The sequence below is a fragment of the Neocloeon triangulifer genome, unplaced genomic scaffold (assembly GCF_031216515.1).
Source record: "Neocloeon triangulifer isolate White Clay Creek 2 clone unplaced genomic scaffold, ASM3121651v1 ptg000002l, whole genome shotgun sequence".
Lineage (NCBI taxonomy): Eukaryota > Metazoa > Arthropoda > Insecta > Ephemeroptera > Baetidae > Neocloeon > Neocloeon triangulifer.
In genome coordinates, this window is record NW_026775545.1 from 5463953 (window position 1) to 5482157 (window position 18205).

Below are 18205 nucleotides of genomic sequence, written 5' to 3' on the forward strand. Positions count from 1 at the left end.
GTTGCCCATTTTGAACGACCAAGTTAATTATTTCCTTTGAAATAATGGCAAACACACTCGGTTGGAAAAAACAGAAATCATTGGCATTTGTGCAACAATAAGAATATTTAAGATTAAAACAGATTGTTGCCAAATTTATTTGTCTTATTGTTTGATTGCCACTTTTTGAAGCATGAGTATCAAAATTTCTAGCAAATGTCACGTTCAAAATCAGTAAAGGAGCTACCGGATCCACAAACAGGTAAATTGACTGGAAATTAAAAGAAAATCTAAAAGTTAAATAAGATTTAACACGAAAAATTTTGTTTCTGGGGCATTAGAGAATCATGAAAGAAGTCCTTACTAAGTCAGAAAAGACTAAGACGTACTAATTAAGCACAGATATTGAATATTTCCTTTTTATTTGTAAAATCACATATTTCCAGAAATAATAGCCTTTTTAAAAAAGTTTGCTTCAAAAATTATGACTCATTTTCTCTATCTTACGCCTATCGCAGCTGAAAATATCATGTTCATAGACGTCTATTACGGAACAAAATTATATCGTCCTAACAATAAGCATATAATAGCGAGTTAATTATTTTTTGCGAGTAGTCTGGTCAATTGTTTTAGAACATAAAATATCTTTTAATTGTAAGTTAAAAAATCCTCACAATTTGTAAGAATAATTTGTTTTTGAAATAAATCATTTTATTTATTTCCAGCTGATTTTTTATTTTTAATTTTAATTCAATTTTTAGGTTTGCTGCCGTCGGACGTCGCCCTGGTCAAGCGCACGTGGCTCGTGTTGGAGAAGTCGGCGCGGAGTCTCGGCGTGGCCGTCTTGCTGCAGTTTTTCGACGTGCGGCCAGAGTTCAAGCTCAAATTTGACCGTTTCAAACACCAGACGTCGTCGCAGCTGATCGACAGCGCGCAGTTCGAGGCCCACGCGTGTTTCGTGATGCACACGCTGGGCTCGCTAGTCGAGGCGCTCAACGACCACGAGCTGCTCACGGCCCTTTGCCAGGACATTGGCAAAAACCACCAGAGGATGGGCGTGCCTAAGTCAGCGTTCTGGGACCTCAAGGAGGCCATCATGGCCGTGATCGGCGAGACGGTCGGCGACCGGTTGCCAACGGGGGCGGCCAAGGCGTGGGACGTGGCGCTTGATTTAATTTTCGAGCAGATCGGCGAGAGTTTGGGCTCCGAGGGCTCGAAAGTGAAGTTTGGATAAATTTAAAGCATAAAATTATGGGAAAAATTGAAAAAGATTCATCATGTTTAATTTTCAACCTAAATAGAGATTTGAAATATTAATTTTTAGATTTATTCTCAATTTTGCAAAAAAAAGGAACTGCAAACAACTAATTACAGGACAAAGAATCCTACATTTTACAAAAAAAAAATTAAATTCATCCTGCCACAGTAAAATGCTTTTGATTGCATTAAAGAGCTCGGTAAGTAACTGAGACAGCCACATATTTCAAGTTTGCGTTGAAAGCTGCACTTCTTCTTCTTCCCGCCTTTTCCATTTCGAAATTTGCAATCCGACGAATTTCACCCGCTCTGGGGTATTATCAGCGCTAATGGAGCGGCGCAATAAATTGCCCGGAGTCACACTGCAGATGCAATAAATTCATTCCGCGGCATATGAACGTGTACAATCCCGACGCTTACTTAATTCGAAGTAAAGTAGCAAGTTTCAGAAGCGAGTGGGAGGTATTAAAAGTCGTCGGGCGGATATCTCGGCTAAATAATACTGCGCGCCGCGTGCCACATAATAAGTCTAATAAACCTCTCCGCGATTTCTAAAGTAGAGAGATAGAGAGAGGAACACACAAGGGTAATTAAAAAAATCGCCCCGCACCGCGAATAATACTCCCAAGACGAATGGTTGGTCGGTCGGGAGCATCTCTCTCGCTCCCATATAGACGCAAAACAACTTTCTTATTACTCGGCTACGTATGACTTTTGGGGTGGTATTTATTACACTATGGGGTAGTGTTGATGGAGCGAACCGGCTTTTTGTTTTAAGACTCGACGCTGCTCTGTAGTGTTAATGGCCACTGTGTTGTGAGGAAGTAAACGAGCAGCTCTTACGCGGCTCCTTTATACGTTCGCACTCCTCTCTTTCTCTCTCTCTCTTGAAACCATCGTAATTGTAGCCACAAGTCAGCGCGCGAGGAGCTGCTGTTCCTGAGATCTATCTGATTAAGCCGCCCTTGAATTATTCACAAAGTAGCAAAGCAACCACCACAAGTTCCTCTAATGCAGTCTTACGGTTTAACTTTTATCTATTGTGTGGAGAGGAAAAATAAGGCCTTAAACTTTTGGATGTTAATTATCTAGCTATCGAATTAATAATTTTTTGAACATTTTTTATAATGCATCTGTGCCATCTGTAATAGTTTCATGTTTCCTTAAAAATAATATAAAACTGTTTTAAGAATTTTAACTTTTTTTCACCTATTTTGAAATAAAAGTTTTAATAGTGATATGAATTTAAAGTCGGCTTTTCCTCGATGGGATTTTGTGAGATGTTTATTGTTTAAGAAAAAAACAGGATGTGGTTTTTTCTTAAACAATAAACAACTCACATAAACCCATTGAGAAAAAAGCCGATTTTTAATTCAAATCACCATGAATCTATCGTGAAATTCTATCACAAGAAAATAAAAAATTTGATATCACTTTTTTCAGGAAAAATAGCCTATTGAATAATTAACCTAAAATTAGCCGAGAAAAAATAATCTCACATTTTTAAAAAAATGTCAACTATTTCAAATAAATCGAAGATGAGTCACAATTTAATTAATTGAATTTTCTGAATTTCAATATACAAATATATAAATTTTAAATGCTACTTTTTTACATTAATTTTAACGACTCTCTGATATTTTTTAAGCAAATTACAATAATATGAAATATGCAAGTAAATTCTCTGAAAAATCTAGGAAATTCTTTAAACCTCAAGTGTAAATAAAACCTCTTGTAACACTGCAGGACGAAGTAAAGTGAAGCAACGTAACGCTGGCCGCATATAACTTTAACTCGAAGGGGTAATCCTGCTTCGGTAGGGTCGTTATTATTCTACACATGCAGTATAAAAATAAGTAATTGCCCTTCGAGGGGAGCGAATTTCGCATCTCGAGGGCTAATTTAAAAATGATACTGAAATACACACGCGGGCTTTGTTAGGGGCAGTAATTACCGCGCGGGCAGTTGGCACGAGTGGAATAATTTTTATATTATAATACGCACACGATTTCCTTCCTGGCACCGAGGTCACTGAATGGAAAACAAGGAACACAATACGCGCGGATCCGCGAGCGGAAAGTACTATGTGTGTGAGCAACATTTACGTGTATATTGTTCTTAAAATACTGCGCGCGGCTAAGAGGGTGATTTTCTCTTCTTTTGTTTCTATTGTGTGGAAATATTATAATGCATTTATTATTACAAAAAGATGTAATAGGTATTACCCGCCGCAGATATACGCCCGCAGTTTTGTATTCGCAACCCCTATACGTGGCAATGCGAGGGTTGAAAAATGTCCCCGGAGAAGGAAGGGATGAATGTGTGAGAGAACGTGTATATTTTAAGCAGTGTTCGCGGGTGCACATCTTTGTCAGCCGGTAATCCGCCGCGGCATTGTTGGAAAAATAAATGCTGCAGCAATGATTGTAATTTTAATGAAGTTAATGCGCCGCTTGAATATTATGGGTGACCCTCCATTCGACTCCAACGGTTCTTCTCTGACAAGGAAAGTTTTTAGTGCATGCATAAATTTTGAAAAAATTGGAAAAACATTTTGTGTCCTCTTTTTCAACATTTCAGACTCATTTATAATTAAGATTTGAAATATTTTAATGCTGCGAAAATAATTTATCAAATATCAACCTTACCTCTACTTAAAAGAAAGAAAAAAAAATCATTAATTGGTACTAGTAAAATGTAGACAATTTTGCAGCTGTAAATTTTTTAAACCGTTTTCTTTGTCATTTCACTATATTAAAAGAGCAGATTGAAAAGAAAAAATTAAAGCAAGATTAATACTGAATAATATTGATATTCTAGAAAAGTTTTATTATTGTAATATTATCAGGTTAGTTAATTTTAAATCTGCCTTGTGAGACTATATCAATTGGATTTGCATAAAATATCTGTTAAATTTAATCAACAATATCTAATTTTATAAAGATATTATCTGGTCTTTAGTTTTTTTCCCCCAATTAGATATACAATAAGCCGATAATTTTATCTAATGCCATACGAACAAGATGCACTGTCTGATTTTTAGAGATAAAACATAACATAAACAGTGACCTGTGCAGCGTCAAATTATATTAATAATTTTTGGACTGACACACGTTTACATCATAATTATTTGTATAATAGTGGGCTACAAAAAATAATAATAACAATAACTTATAATTAATAGAAAGTTAAAATTTATGGAAAAATTCAAAAAATCTTAAAATAAATTTTAAGTAAAATAATGTTTTTTAATATAATTTATATTTTATAAAAAATAAATGTTTTAACTATGGAAAACAACATTTCCAGACTTTTTCTTCGCTCGTCCTAAATAGAGGTCAAAAGAGCAGTGGCTGTGTCTTTTCCGCTCGCGATCAACGCGAGCTCTCGCACCGATCGCCAGGCGAGTGAGCGCCCAGCTTGCCCTTTGACACGCTCACCGGTTACGTCATCGACAGACCACGCCTCGGAGGGAAGGGGTCACTCCCACACCCCAACGCCACCACGCCCAGTGTCACCCTAGCGAGGGGACTCTCGAGCCTCAGTCGGGCTCTGACCACCCAAAGGACAACACTCACGACTGGGCCTTCAAAAGCACAAACATGCAAAAGAATTGAAATATAAAAGAAAAAAGGCATGAATAACTTGAGTTTGATTAAAAGAATGGTAATAATAATCATGACATTTTCTAAAGTTAAAATAAACAAAGGTCAAGGTTTTTTTTTAGTTAATCAAGAATACAAAAATTTAAAAGATAAATTACGAAATAAAAACAAAATTCATAATTTAATTTCAATCTATTGTAAAGTTAAAAGTAAAAAAGTAGGAATCGAAGCACACAAAAAATCTTTTTTTTTCTTAATTGAAATGTTTTCAACCGATTGGATTCAATTTGGTAGTTTCAAGCCTGTAAATCTCCCCGGAAACACCTGTTGTCGAGCGATCGGCGCAAGGGACATGTGCATCGAAGACCCAATAAAATCTATAACCAATAAAAGAGCCCGCAGGCGCCAATACCCGTTCACCAAAGGCGGGGTTGTCGACGCGAGTGGTGATTGGAATGGAGCCTGGTGGTGCTCTCGAGCCAGGAATTTTCCTCCAAACCCATCACTCAATTTACTATATGAAAAACAAAACTCAAAACTTTCAATTTCAATTAGACCAATGAGGCATGAAAATAATAAATAATTTTATGCTAATTATAAATTACTTAAAAAAATTATATCAGACAATTTATAAATTCTAAAAAAAAAATAATTTAGCGTAATTTCGAGAAATTGATTCCTAAAGCCGCCTTTTTAATAGTTCAATAACCAAAAATTATTAAAAAATTTAACATTAAAAATTAATTTTACATCAAAATTTTATAGAACGAGTTTTTGACTGATTGTTTTATTCTCAACCCAAATTGATTTTGTTTTGGCTAATTAATCACCCCTTTGACAGATCACGATCGCGTGAAAGGGTTGAAGCGGGTAGCCGTTCCGGTCGGTGGTGCCAACTGGCGAGCTGCTCTGTCAACTGCACTCGCGAGTTTTGTGCAAGTGAGGAAAGCAAGCGAGGCAGTAGAAAAGAAGAAGCCGCCGCCGCACCGCGTAATAATAATAATGAGCCGCTTCATCTTTTCTTAATATTTGCATCACGTCCCAGACGATAATGCCGCACTTACAGACGTTTCGCGCCTCCTTTAAATCCGGCTGTTAACCGGCCCCGATTTTTTATTTTTATCTCGCGCGCAGGATGTTGTAAAACTCTCTCTCCGTGCATCATTAAGCGGGCCGCGCGCATATAATCATCTTTATTGCCGACAAAGGGTGCGAAAGTAGTGCAGAGTTTTAATCTGACTGTGAGCAGCGACTAAGTAAGACTTGATTCCAATTTAGCTCTACTGGAGCGAAATCCGACTCGTAACATCTCCGAAATTATGCACGGACTAACGGACGGCATACAGATTTTCTCATTTCGGGGAGCGTAAAGATGAACTGCGTCGTTTCAACCCCCTGTGCCAAACAGATACATATATACGCGTCCGGCTAGGAAAACTATAAAATTTAATTTGGCAGAAAAATAGAATGATGCGAAGTGAATATTTAATTTGTGAATATTAATCGTTCACAATTCAAAATGTAATAAAACTAAAAGAGGGTAAAATTTGCAATAAAATGTGATGGGCAGTTAGAATTAAACGAAATGTGATTAAAATTCATAGAGTGGAAATATAAATAATGTGATTTTGAATAATTAAAATTATGGCAGTTAATTCTGATTACGTTAGCTTGCTAAGTCAAGTAAAAATTGTTGAATTTCTATGCTTGATTCAAGCTTGATATATTATGAAGAAAATTAAAGTACATTAAATTATAGGGCTAAATCATGGTTAAATCATTAAATATGTAAAAAAATATCATACCAAATTAAGAAAGATAAACAATCTTAATTTCAAAACAGATTCTCATTTACTGAAAATTAGTAAAAATCATCAGAAATTATTGAATAATTGTTATCTGGCGTCCGCTCAATGGGAGTTTATATTTTAATTTTTCTGAATTTATTTGGGAAAAATTAAAAAAATTTGCTAGTCTTACCTTTTTAGCTTTAAATTCACTCTGAATAAACAACACTTTTTGCGCCTTTGAGTAAAATTGTGGAATTAATTGATCGACGGCTTAATTTTCCTCTTTCGTGCAAATTGCAGCAAGGTCTGGAGCAGCGTCGGCTTTGGACCAGCCAGCTAATTAACTCGATACAAAAATGTTTGCCTTGTGCCGTCGCGTTTGCTGCGAGTCAGTCAGTCAGTCGAGAGTCTGCAAAGGAAGGCGTTTTCCGATTGAATAATTAATGGCGCATCTTTCCGGATTTCCTTTCATGATAGAAAGGGTTAAAAGATTATTTGCTTACATTTGATGCTTTGAATATTCAGGCGGGCGAAAGAGCGAGCCCTCTTTATGCATGCAGCAGTGCAGCGGCGAAATTCGCCTAGCTTGATGTCTCTACTGGGATATTAATAATTTGCCGGTCTCGTTGAATATGCATAACGAGTACCAAAGCGGCGTATTGACAAACTGCGTCATGAGTTATGGATGGAAAAAGGAGGCGGCGGCGGCAGCTGCTTTCATGCCAGGGATCAATCTCTTGTACACAACTAAGAATTGATAAAAGAGAATTACTAATTCGATGATTCTGCGTACTCGGTCGCAGGCAGGCAGGCGCGGCGCCTCCGCCAAAGTCGCTGCAGCATTATCGGCGGACCAAGTTGAGCGCAGCACTCAAAAACAGCCCTCGAGCGAGAGACACGTTTGACATTTGAGCCTGACTAAATCAAAGAGACTCAATTGGATCTTTTAACTTGATAAATTAAATTTGTTTTACAAATTTTTGGATTTCATTTTTAAATTAAAAGTTGGGTCAGAATTTCTTAATATAAATTTTTTTCACTGTTTTATTTATTCATAAAAATTTTAATTCAATTTCAAATTTATTTCTCATAATATTATTAATTTTTATTAATAAATAATTTTAAGAATAAAATTTTTATTTTTATTATTCAAGACATAGGTATTAAAAATTTATATTCATCAGCGTAAAAAATTATTTTCATGGCTAGAAATATTAATAAGCTCCTTTGACTCTATAAATCAGATTGTTACATAAGTTCTACATGAATTATTTCGTTTGCGGTGAGCGTTTTACTTGATAAAAGACTGTTAAATTTATATTATTAACAAACTAAATATTTAACTGATAAGTATTTTCATATTATTAATTTTTATCGCAAAAAAGCCAAAAAATCTAAATATCAGCAATTCAACAAACATTCTGAATACATCGTTAATTATATTTATATTTTCCCAACAGTGAATATGATATTTTCTATGTAACACGTCTGTATTTTTTTTCCAACACTTCAAAATAAACGAGGGAACACGGATCAATTGTGCTTGGTTTGAATTTGAAATTCAGATGCGAGAAGGAACCCGAGGCGGAAAAGTAGTGGCCGATCCATCTTTGGATCCATCCAGCCGTTTGACAAGCAACACCGTTCGCTGCTACAACGGATAGGCAACCGCAGCGCACGCGAGACAAGCCAGTTGCATACTTTAGAAAGCAGCGGGCTGAATTCGGAATTTCGGCTCGGAGGGGATTTTGGCAACAAGAGAGAGATACAAACACAGCAAGAAGTTAGTTAGCGCCGTGTTTGTTTTAATGCAAAAAGTTTTGGAAATCGAAATGATCATCAAAGGCGAAGAATGCTAATAAGAAAATCAGCCTGGTGCCGGTGAGGCTGGGGAGGAGGCATATCTATATGGAAATGAGATTGCTGATATTAATCTAATCTCGGCGCATCGAATTATCGCGCGCGTGGAGAGAGAGAAAGCGCGCAGAGGAGGCGAGGAAGGGTTGAGAAATCAGCATCCGAAGACATTGATTGAAACTCGGAGGCTGGAGCGGAATTAATAAATACGTGCGCGGCGCTTCTGAAAGGAAAATGATTGATCGAATTATCCGCGGCGCCGAGTGACGCGCGAACCAATCAAATTTCCCGGCTAATTTCCGAAATTGAATTAACGTTTGATTAATTACATTGTGTGTGTGCGTCGGTCGACTCGGCAGACGGAGAAAGTCTTTCTTTGCCAATGGAATTTAATTGATTCGAGAGACTCGAGAGACGTCGTCGTCACAGTCGCAATTATTCAATTTCGTCGTCCGCCACCGATCATTTTTAAACCCTTTCGCGGCGCAATGCGGGCGTGGCGCTTGTCATTAACAGCTGCGGCCAATTTGCCAAGAGATGCAGACAGTCTATCATCAAAAGAATACTCCAAATTCAATATCATGCATATTTTACTTGAAATAAAGTAGTAAAATTAAAATTTCTTCAAATAGGTCCACATTTTTACAGGAAATAATGTGATCTACCAAATTTTATATTTCCAGATTCTATACTTTACAATAGTGCAATTTTTATGAATGGTTTTTATAATCAAATATAGTTAACATATTGACTATTGGAGCTCAACCCACGGAAGATAACATTAGATTTTCATCATTATATATGGTTATTGTTCAACTTTTTTTATATATGAATAAAAAGACTTCTTTGATTAAAAAATTTCCTGACAAATATTTATAGCAAATAATTAGAAAGAGATTTTGAAGAACTGAAATTTTCTTTAAATTATTTATTAAAATACTTGTAAATAAAATTAATTGTTAAATAGTATAAAATATTAAGGTAAAATAAAAAATTAAGCCGTAATTCAAAATCAGAATAATTTTTAAAGCATTTAAAATACATTATAATCAATCTTTAAACTCGATACTTAGCGCAGAATTTAATGCAACACTTAAATTGCTCAACATGGTCTCTATTAATCGATTACTAGCTAAAACAAATTTAATTTCAAATGAAATTCAAGCATTTTTCAAGCGAGAGTGACGCGGATTAGCGTCACAAAGAGCAAGAGCACACACGTCCAATCCCATATTCAGGCAAAACGTGTAATGGCTTTCCGCATCAGACCGACTCGGCGATGAAATTCCCGTCTGCCAAACGCATGAGAATTTCATGAAGCTCGAGGAAAATTTTTATCTGCTTTTGTTCGGCTAATTCCCGGTGATAAATGCTGCATCATTTCGCTCTGCAGGTGCTGCCGGAATTATTATTATTGCGCACCGGTCCAGCTCTCGCACTCTCGGACCGCGGATTAAATGTTTAATATGCGCATGGATTTAAGAAGAAACGGCCGCTTGCTCGCTCGCTAGCCCTGGATAATTTATCGCCATTAATATGCATTGTTATTTTCAGGCTTTGTTAATGCGGAAGGGAAATTTCGCGGCTGATAAAGTGACTGTTCATGAATCAAGACTGATGCTGTTGCAAAACTGATTTTCAAAGTGGAAATAAAGTAAGTAAAATTTGGCATTCTAATTTTAAAGAAAATTTGTAATAAAATAAAAATATTATTTTTATTTGTCCTTATAAATTTATATTAAGAAAATGTTGCTAAATTTAACATTGAATTATAATTCAAAAAATTCTATTACAATAATTTAAACGTCATGTCGCTAAAAATTTAATTAACCCATAATATTTATCAATATCCTTCATTCTGCCTATTTATTTCAAGATTTTGACCTAGATTTTTAACAAATTTCAACAAAATTGTTCAAACACTGTGCAAAAAATAAATAACAATATTTAATGTCTTCAAACAAAATTTAGAATTATTTTAGGGTATTTTTAAAATTTCTTCAAGTAAAAATACATCAATTTCTTGATTAAATAGCTGATTTATTTTTTCTCAAATAAATCAAACAATTTAAGTAACTCTTTCGTTTTAAATTAAGGAGATTCAATTTTTAATAGAATGTAATTTTTTGGCCCAAACCGTCAGATACAGCAGAAATTTCAGAGCTCAGCCTCTCTAATTAGCGTCATACCGGCTTCAGAGAGACAAGATTCGTTGGCGCAAAAAGGGCATCAGCGGAAGATTGCGCGCGCGGGGCCGAAAAACGTCGGCTGTCAGAATCGTTTTTGCCAGCACCCGTTGTGTGTGTGTGAGAGAGAGAAAGAGCGGCAGGCCCGATTAAAAATGCAAAAACAAATACGGACAGGGGCCATTCTTATTTCGCTCGGCAATTATAAATACCCACACACATCTCTGATACAAAACAACAAACAGCAGCGCGGCGGTAGCAATAGTAATTTTTCTCGACCGGTCCGCCGCCGCCGCCGCGAATGGAATAAATAATGAAAGGGTAAAATATAATGTTTTTGTGTGCGAGTCGGAGAGAGAGAACGAAATTGTGAGTTTTGTGCTGCTAAATAATGCATACATAATTTCCAGTGAGAAATTCATTCCGGCCTCTCTTCTTCATTTGGATCAGCGGGTCGCCGTAATTATTTCAAATTTTCATCCACATAGCTAATGAAGTTATTGTTTTTACAAAGAAAATTTTTTAAATAAATAGGACATATTAATTAACAGACTAAGAAATTTAAAACGGTTTTTGGAAAAGATTAGTCTGCTTTGTAAGTTTTTTTCAAGATTATAAAAAAAAATACAAACGAGAACAACTTGCCACATTTTAAAATTATATTTCTTAATATTTTTTATCAACAAGTTTCCATTTGGGCGCGGGGGGGGGGGGGACAAAAAATAATTTCAAATATAAAATAAGCATAACAGCTGAAAACTGAATGAGTGAGTTACTTTAAATATCTGTAATAAATTCAATCAAACCTTCAATAATTGTTCAGAAATAATTGAACTACTTGTATGTTAAGACAAAATAACTGACAAGATCAGTATTGCACATATCTGAAAGTAATTTAAAAGAATTGAAAAAAAGTATAATTTTGAATTTGTAGGGAATTATTTTAGGGGTAGTTGAGGACTCCGAGATCAGCCGACGAATTTTGCTCTCTCGCCCTCTGATATGCTCGGGACGCTGAACGACAATCATTCGGATGCAAATGAAACGCGTGCCATCCATTAAGCATTAAGCAGGGGGCGTGGCGAATTAATAATAATTTTTAATGATTAATACTCGCGGGACGCTTCCTCTCGAATGCTAATGCCCTCCCTGTTTCTTTGGCTGCTCCTCGGAGTGAGCGAAAGGGATTAGCCAATAACAATAGTACACAGTTTTCTCTCGGTTTGCCTGGCGATGATTTATGCTGCTGCAAAAAGCGCTGCAGCTTCCCGTTCCCAATCTGCCGCTTTTCTCATCGCTCCGTGGATTTTGGCATCGATTTTTGCTCCTTTCAGCCACCAAAGAAAGGGTGCTCAAAATTTAGAGAAAATTCTCAATCGACTTTGCAAGTTTGTTTGTTTTAAAAAATTATGTAAAAATTAATCTATAATAATTTAAAATGGAAATTCAGTACAATCTACACAAAGAATATGATTTTTAATTTTAATTTTGAATACTTAACAGCCTCCTTCTTGAGAATGTATTGACATGCATACTTATGAAGTACTTATGTTTTTTGTTCAAATAAATGATAATTGTTTGGATTTTTTTAAATGAAATTGAAAAATGAGAAAAACCTGTCTTCAGGTAGATATTTAAATATTATTTTAATAAATAAAAATATATGATTTAACTGAAAAGAAAATTTATTTGTAGAAAATAAATTTTGCGAATACTACAAACAAAAGCATTTTGATTTTTTTTTTTAAATATTTACCGCAAAGAAATAAAAAATGGAAAGCCTTCTAAAAATAATTTAATAAATAAATTTTTCAAAAAGAAAAAGACCACATTATATAACATTAATTTTTTTCATTTTATCAAACTAAAGTTTTCGCTATCAAAGCAAAAACTTAAGGATTAAATATTTTTTATCTTCACGAAAAAGAAAAATAATTTAATGAATGTAAAAATATCAAAATAAAAGCAATGGTAGCATATTTTTTTTATACATTTTTTAGAAAAACTTTTATAAACATGAAAATACATCGAAGAAAATATGAGGAAAATTCACTGAGCCGTGCAAGTTTTCATCGATTTTGGTGGGACAAAGAATGGAAATTTCTGGCGCCGGCGGTTTCCCTTGGCAGCCGCTGAGCGTGGTGAAAATTTGAAACTTTCTGATGCATTGAATGGGAATGCGTCACATAAGAGACGTCTTACTTTGCATATGAAAAGTGACAAATGTCTATAAATATGCGAAAGGGGTGCGAACGAAAGACAGGGGAGCAACTTTGCTCGCCGCCGAGATTGGGCAATATTTCGTGTTTGCTTTTTGCCGCCGCCGCCGGAGAGGGTCTTTTCTCTTTCTCCTGACGTTCGTTTCGATTGCCGGCAATAAAAATTGATGAGTTCCTCTTTTCGCCGCTTTTTCGCGTTATAAACAGCCAATAAAAGAGATGCCGGCGCATCCATCATCGCGTCCCTTTCCCTTTTCACGCCGTTGCGTCGTTGAATGCGAAAGAAAAGTGAAATTCTTCGTTTGCTCCTAAAAATACTTCAAATCGTAGGTTTAATTCAAAAGGCAAGTAATAATGTTTTGTTTATGACTTGAACTTACAATAAGCTGGCATCAAAATCAACTGCCTAAATTGTGAAGCATTAATTTTTATCATTTCTATTTTTATTTATTTTTAGGAAGGAATAGATTATAACTAAATTATTATGAAAATTACGAATTTCCAATAAAATTTTTTTTAGCTAAATTAAATCGTGTTGTTAAATTTTGTTTCAAATTTAATACCAAAAAATTTGAACGTTAAATTTTGCAATTTTTTAAATAAAAATTTAATTTGTCTAATTTTTACACTGTAGATTCAAGTCTCATGTTTTAATTACAACTGAATTGACATAATTATCCCAAGTTTAATTACAGTTTATTTCACTGCATGCAGAACCGTTTTCTCTTTTTTTAAATTAAAATTTTTAGCCGTTATAAAACACATTCGATATTGTGAGAGTATTATCATTTTTCTGGCAGAGTGAATTGATGTGTAATTAAGTTTGAAATTTAGGCAATTAAATTTATTGTTAGATCCCAATTTTTTGTTGCCCCTACAATATTAGGAATGCACTTATAATTTAACTTACAAAAGTAAATAGCTATAATTTGTTTTACAATAAATATTTGTTACAAACTACTATTTATGAAAAAAATTTATAAGGACTTCATCCTTGTTGAAAAAAATCGAGGGTAAATGACCTCAAAGAGCGATTTGCATCCTGCTTTGATTAATAAACCTTTCTTTTTTTCCATGCTTTATAATACTAGGGAGGGGACTTTATTAAAAAAAAAAAAAAAAATTGAAAAATGACAAATTATTAATTAATTTGTGGTGTAATTTATCTCCAATAAATTATGTTATTGTTTTCACGACTTAAAAATGAAGTCTTAATCTGAGCATTAATCAGGCAGTTTATTTATAAAAAGATCAAATGAAAAATAAATTGCAGGTCTTGTCAAAACAAAAACTATAAAAAAAAGAAAAAAGAAATTTTTAGTTTTTGCATAAAAATAATTTATTTTAAAATCCAATCTTTTCCTGAAAAACAAATTTTCAAGATTCAAATTTAATTTTTTTTTTTTAATTTTGCTAAATAATTTTTTTTTAATTCTTCCACTTTTTCATATTTCTTGCTAGCCATAATTTTACTATCATATTAACCGGCACCAACAAGACATTGATTGATATGGACAGGAGATGAAGTTCAGTGTCTATGAATTCTCTAGCGTGATTTACTCCATAAGACTGCAGAGGAAATTTGCATCATCCCCTAAATGATTACATAAATGCAGCTATTTGGCCTGCAATGTGACGACTGACGAGAATATCAATGCTCGTTGTGAAAATTAACCCCATTCATAGAAATTTTGACTGAAATGCATTCCGTAATGCATCGTACAAAACTATCAAGGACCAAACTGAGATTTGAAAACAAATTTGAAGAAATTCCAACTAGTAAAATGCACAATTCCTATGTACCTGATGCGTTTTCCCTCCTTCGAACGCGTTGGCCAGCAGGGCGACGTTCGCGACCAAAATGCTGCACTCCTTGGCGTTCCACACGAACAAAAGGTCCCGTTTTGAGTCGGCCACATTCCGCGTCTTGCTGTTGGACCCGTTGCTGGACCACTTGGCCTGAATCAGGCCCGAGAAACGGTCCTGAAGCTTCTGAAACTGACCCCAACCACCGGCACCAGCCATTCTCGTGATTGTTTACAACCGCACGCCAGCATCGATCGCCCGCGACTCGGCAGCTGACCCACTCGCGCCAAACCGGCGCCAAGTTTGAAAGTTTGCTGCCACGTGCTCCTGACGCGCTCCAACTCGAAACAGGAGAAGTTGAAAAAAAATGTTTCCACCCGGTTTTACTGCAGGTAAATAATTTTATTCAACTAAATACTTGCATTTAATATATTTGAAAAATTTAAAACATATTTTTATTTTTTAACCAAATTTAAAACAATTAAAATTATTTTTTTTTTTTTTTAATTTAAATATTAGTGTAAATTATCCTTTTTCTGCAGCAGAAATGCATTTTATATTACACAAACATTTTAAAAAGTGTTGCAAAATAAATATATGTTGAGGGATTCTTAAACATACAAAAATTAATCAATACATCATAAATACTTGTTCAATAACTTGTAACCTGTAGATTTATCGCGATATTAAGGTGCTCTATAAAAATTTTATTAAACCTTCCAAATCAACCACATTGCTTCGTCGAAATGAGAAACATTTTTATTTAAAGTAGAGAAGGATTACTATTATTTTTTATTTATATTTACGTAATTTTAATTATGTCATGTATGGGACGCGGCTACTCATAACTAGAAACCAATTAAACTAATTAGTTTAATTATGTTAGTTTTTTTCAAATGATGCAAGTTTTAAATACTTTTATTCATTTTTGTATTATTTGTTGTGCGTAATTTTTAAAATAACATTGATTACATCCAAAATTGAAAAAAAAAAAAAAAAAATACGACACCACGAAAACACGACACCGGCTGGCTATACATAATGACAGAAGGTGCCCGATGGAAACTTTTCAATCATGCCCCTAACTGTTAACAACGTGAGAGAGTTCAAGTTATTATTATTATTATTTTAAATTTCTTTACATTTTTTCTTCATTTTTCAAACAATTAATATTCCTCCTTAACCCCTAAAGTGCGCCTCTGAGCAAAAAGTCGGCTCAAGTCGAGCACAAAAGGGGAGGACACCCTTTTGAAAGAAAAGAGTTACGCTATTTCTTTGCGCGCCGTCATCACTTGGCTGCTGCTTGCGGAATATAAATCGTGTTTAATTACTTTGACTTTATTCTTGAGCGGAGATTTATAGTTGTCTCATAGTCTTAATGGGCGAACAATGTACTTTGCAATAACGCGAGCGCAAGACGCGACGATAATGTGCCCTCCGGAGAAAGAGTAGACGGAGACGGCATAAAATAAATCCTCGATTTTCGTCGCATTGTACTTTCCGGTCGCATTTTTTTTTCACCATTTCGAACAATTTTAACATTATTTTTCTGGCGAAGAGCCTCGGGTTAATTTCAACCACTTGAGCAAGCAGCCTGGCAATTAATTATTTCACACTGCATGTAGTAATGAAATTAATTGGGAGGAGCTGCGCGTCTTGCAGCCTTAATAAATAAGAGAAAACCGTCTGGCTGTCAGATTGAAAAATAATGTACAACTGTGTGATTTTTTCATTTCTACACCAAAAATATATTATTGGTTTGTTGGAATTTTATTTATTCAAAATTTTCTGTATCTAAAACTATGGAACCTTTAAAGACTATTAAAGATTTTAAGCAATTTTCTTTTAAAATCAAATTTAGTATTTAATGGATTTAATTTATGACGAGAAAACTTTGCTCATTTGAAAGTCACCAAGAAATTATTTTATATCTAGAAAGACAAGAAGAACATTATTCATTATTAAACTCCAATATAATTCTAAAATACGTTTTGGGGTTGAAAACTCTTCATTAAATACTGAAATGCACACCCAATATCTCAAGATTAAGATCCCTGCGATCTACTTGAATTCCAACCCTCTCGCTCCCCTGCTCGTCTTCTTTTTCTCTGGAATAAAACTTGGTGCACTTAAAAGTCGCCCTCTCTTCTTTTTACTTTTTCACTTCCTCGGCAGGCGTGCTGACAAACTTAATTGATGTTATTAAAAGAGTTAAGGTGCCGGTGAAGGGGTGTTTTCTTTGCCGGGGATCAAATATCGCCGCCTCCGTCGCGATGTCTGCGTTTTGGCAACATGGTGGTCGAATCATCCCCATTATCTTAATCCGCACCCTTTGAGCAAACACGCCGCGGTGAAACTGACGCTGGTGTTTTAACGAGAACCGAAGAGGAAGAGGAAAGAGGTGCTGCTACAATATGCAAATGCGCCAATATTGACTGACAAAAAGTCTTCAGAGTGCTTTTCTTCCATGCACTCATTAGCTGATCAATATTAATCATTCCTTAATTAATTTTCAGCAAGAGCTTTTAATCCGATGTTTATTATTTTAAAAATCTTATTATTTGAATAATATTTTATGTTTAAAAAAAAAAAATGATGAATGATTTTTCTTCTTATTATAAATTATATGGACTCACTCAGATAATTAATTTTTTCCCACGACAATATGTTAAAAATCAAAGCTAGAATTTTATTGCATGGAAATTACTATTTAGATATTTTATTGTTATTATTGAAATTTTTGCTCTAGATTTTACAAAAATTGTTGAAATTGAAAGAATATAAAATATTGTAGGGAGGAAAAACTTGAATTTTTGACTAACACTAGTAAAGATCCAATTCTTTTGAAATTTATTAATATTAAAGTAATAATATATCAATTTTTTAATAGACTTCTTTTATTGCAGCCGAAGTCATGAAAAAAAGAACGGAAAATAATAGGCATATTATATATTTGGACAGCACCGGTTAGTTTCTATTCAAGCCACACTTATAAGTAACCAGAAAAGTCGCAGTGTGCTCTCTCTTTGAAGAATTTTATTAAAGCCCGTGTTTTACGACCCTCATAGAAGCAGTAAGAGGACGAGAGAGAACACGATTAATTTTAATAAATTTCACGCCCACGTGCGCGGCAAACGGCAGCATTTTTAATTAATGCCGCTTATTTATGTCCTCTCATTACAGAAATTTATTAGAAAAATTCAAGGCGAGAGAAAGGGTTGAATTGAATGGGCAATAATTTCCCGCAGGCCGCTTTGTTAAATTAAAAAACACGCCGGGGGCGAGCGCGTTAGTTTCTCATAGGAAGTGCTTGGCGGCGATGGAGAGAGAGAGAGAGGTGAACGCTCAATTTCAGGGAAAGGGTTGCCGGAAAGGAAAAGCGTTTTTCCTAGTCATTTATAAATAAAAAAAGAGAGTTGCCTCTCCTCCGAATAGAATTAAAATAATTTTCGCGAAATGATTAAACACGCTCACGCGCTTCCTTTTCCACCACTGCAGGGAGGGAG

General features: G+C 34.8%; 1 protein-coding gene across 1 annotated transcript in view; it reads right to left on the reverse strand.

Annotated features, from left to right (window-relative positions):
- The window catches only part of LOC132205302 (nuclear pore complex protein Nup88), a 68588-nt gene extending 53646 nt beyond the window's left edge, over positions 1-14942 (reverse strand). The window contains exon 1 of the mRNA XM_059634271.1: positions 14697-14942. Within this exon, the coding sequence (XP_059490254.1) occupies positions 14697-14918 (222 nt within the window). The 5' untranslated portion in view covers positions 14919-14942. The remainder of the gene's footprint in view (positions 1-14696) is intronic.
- Positions 14943-18205: the final 3263 nt, after the last annotated feature.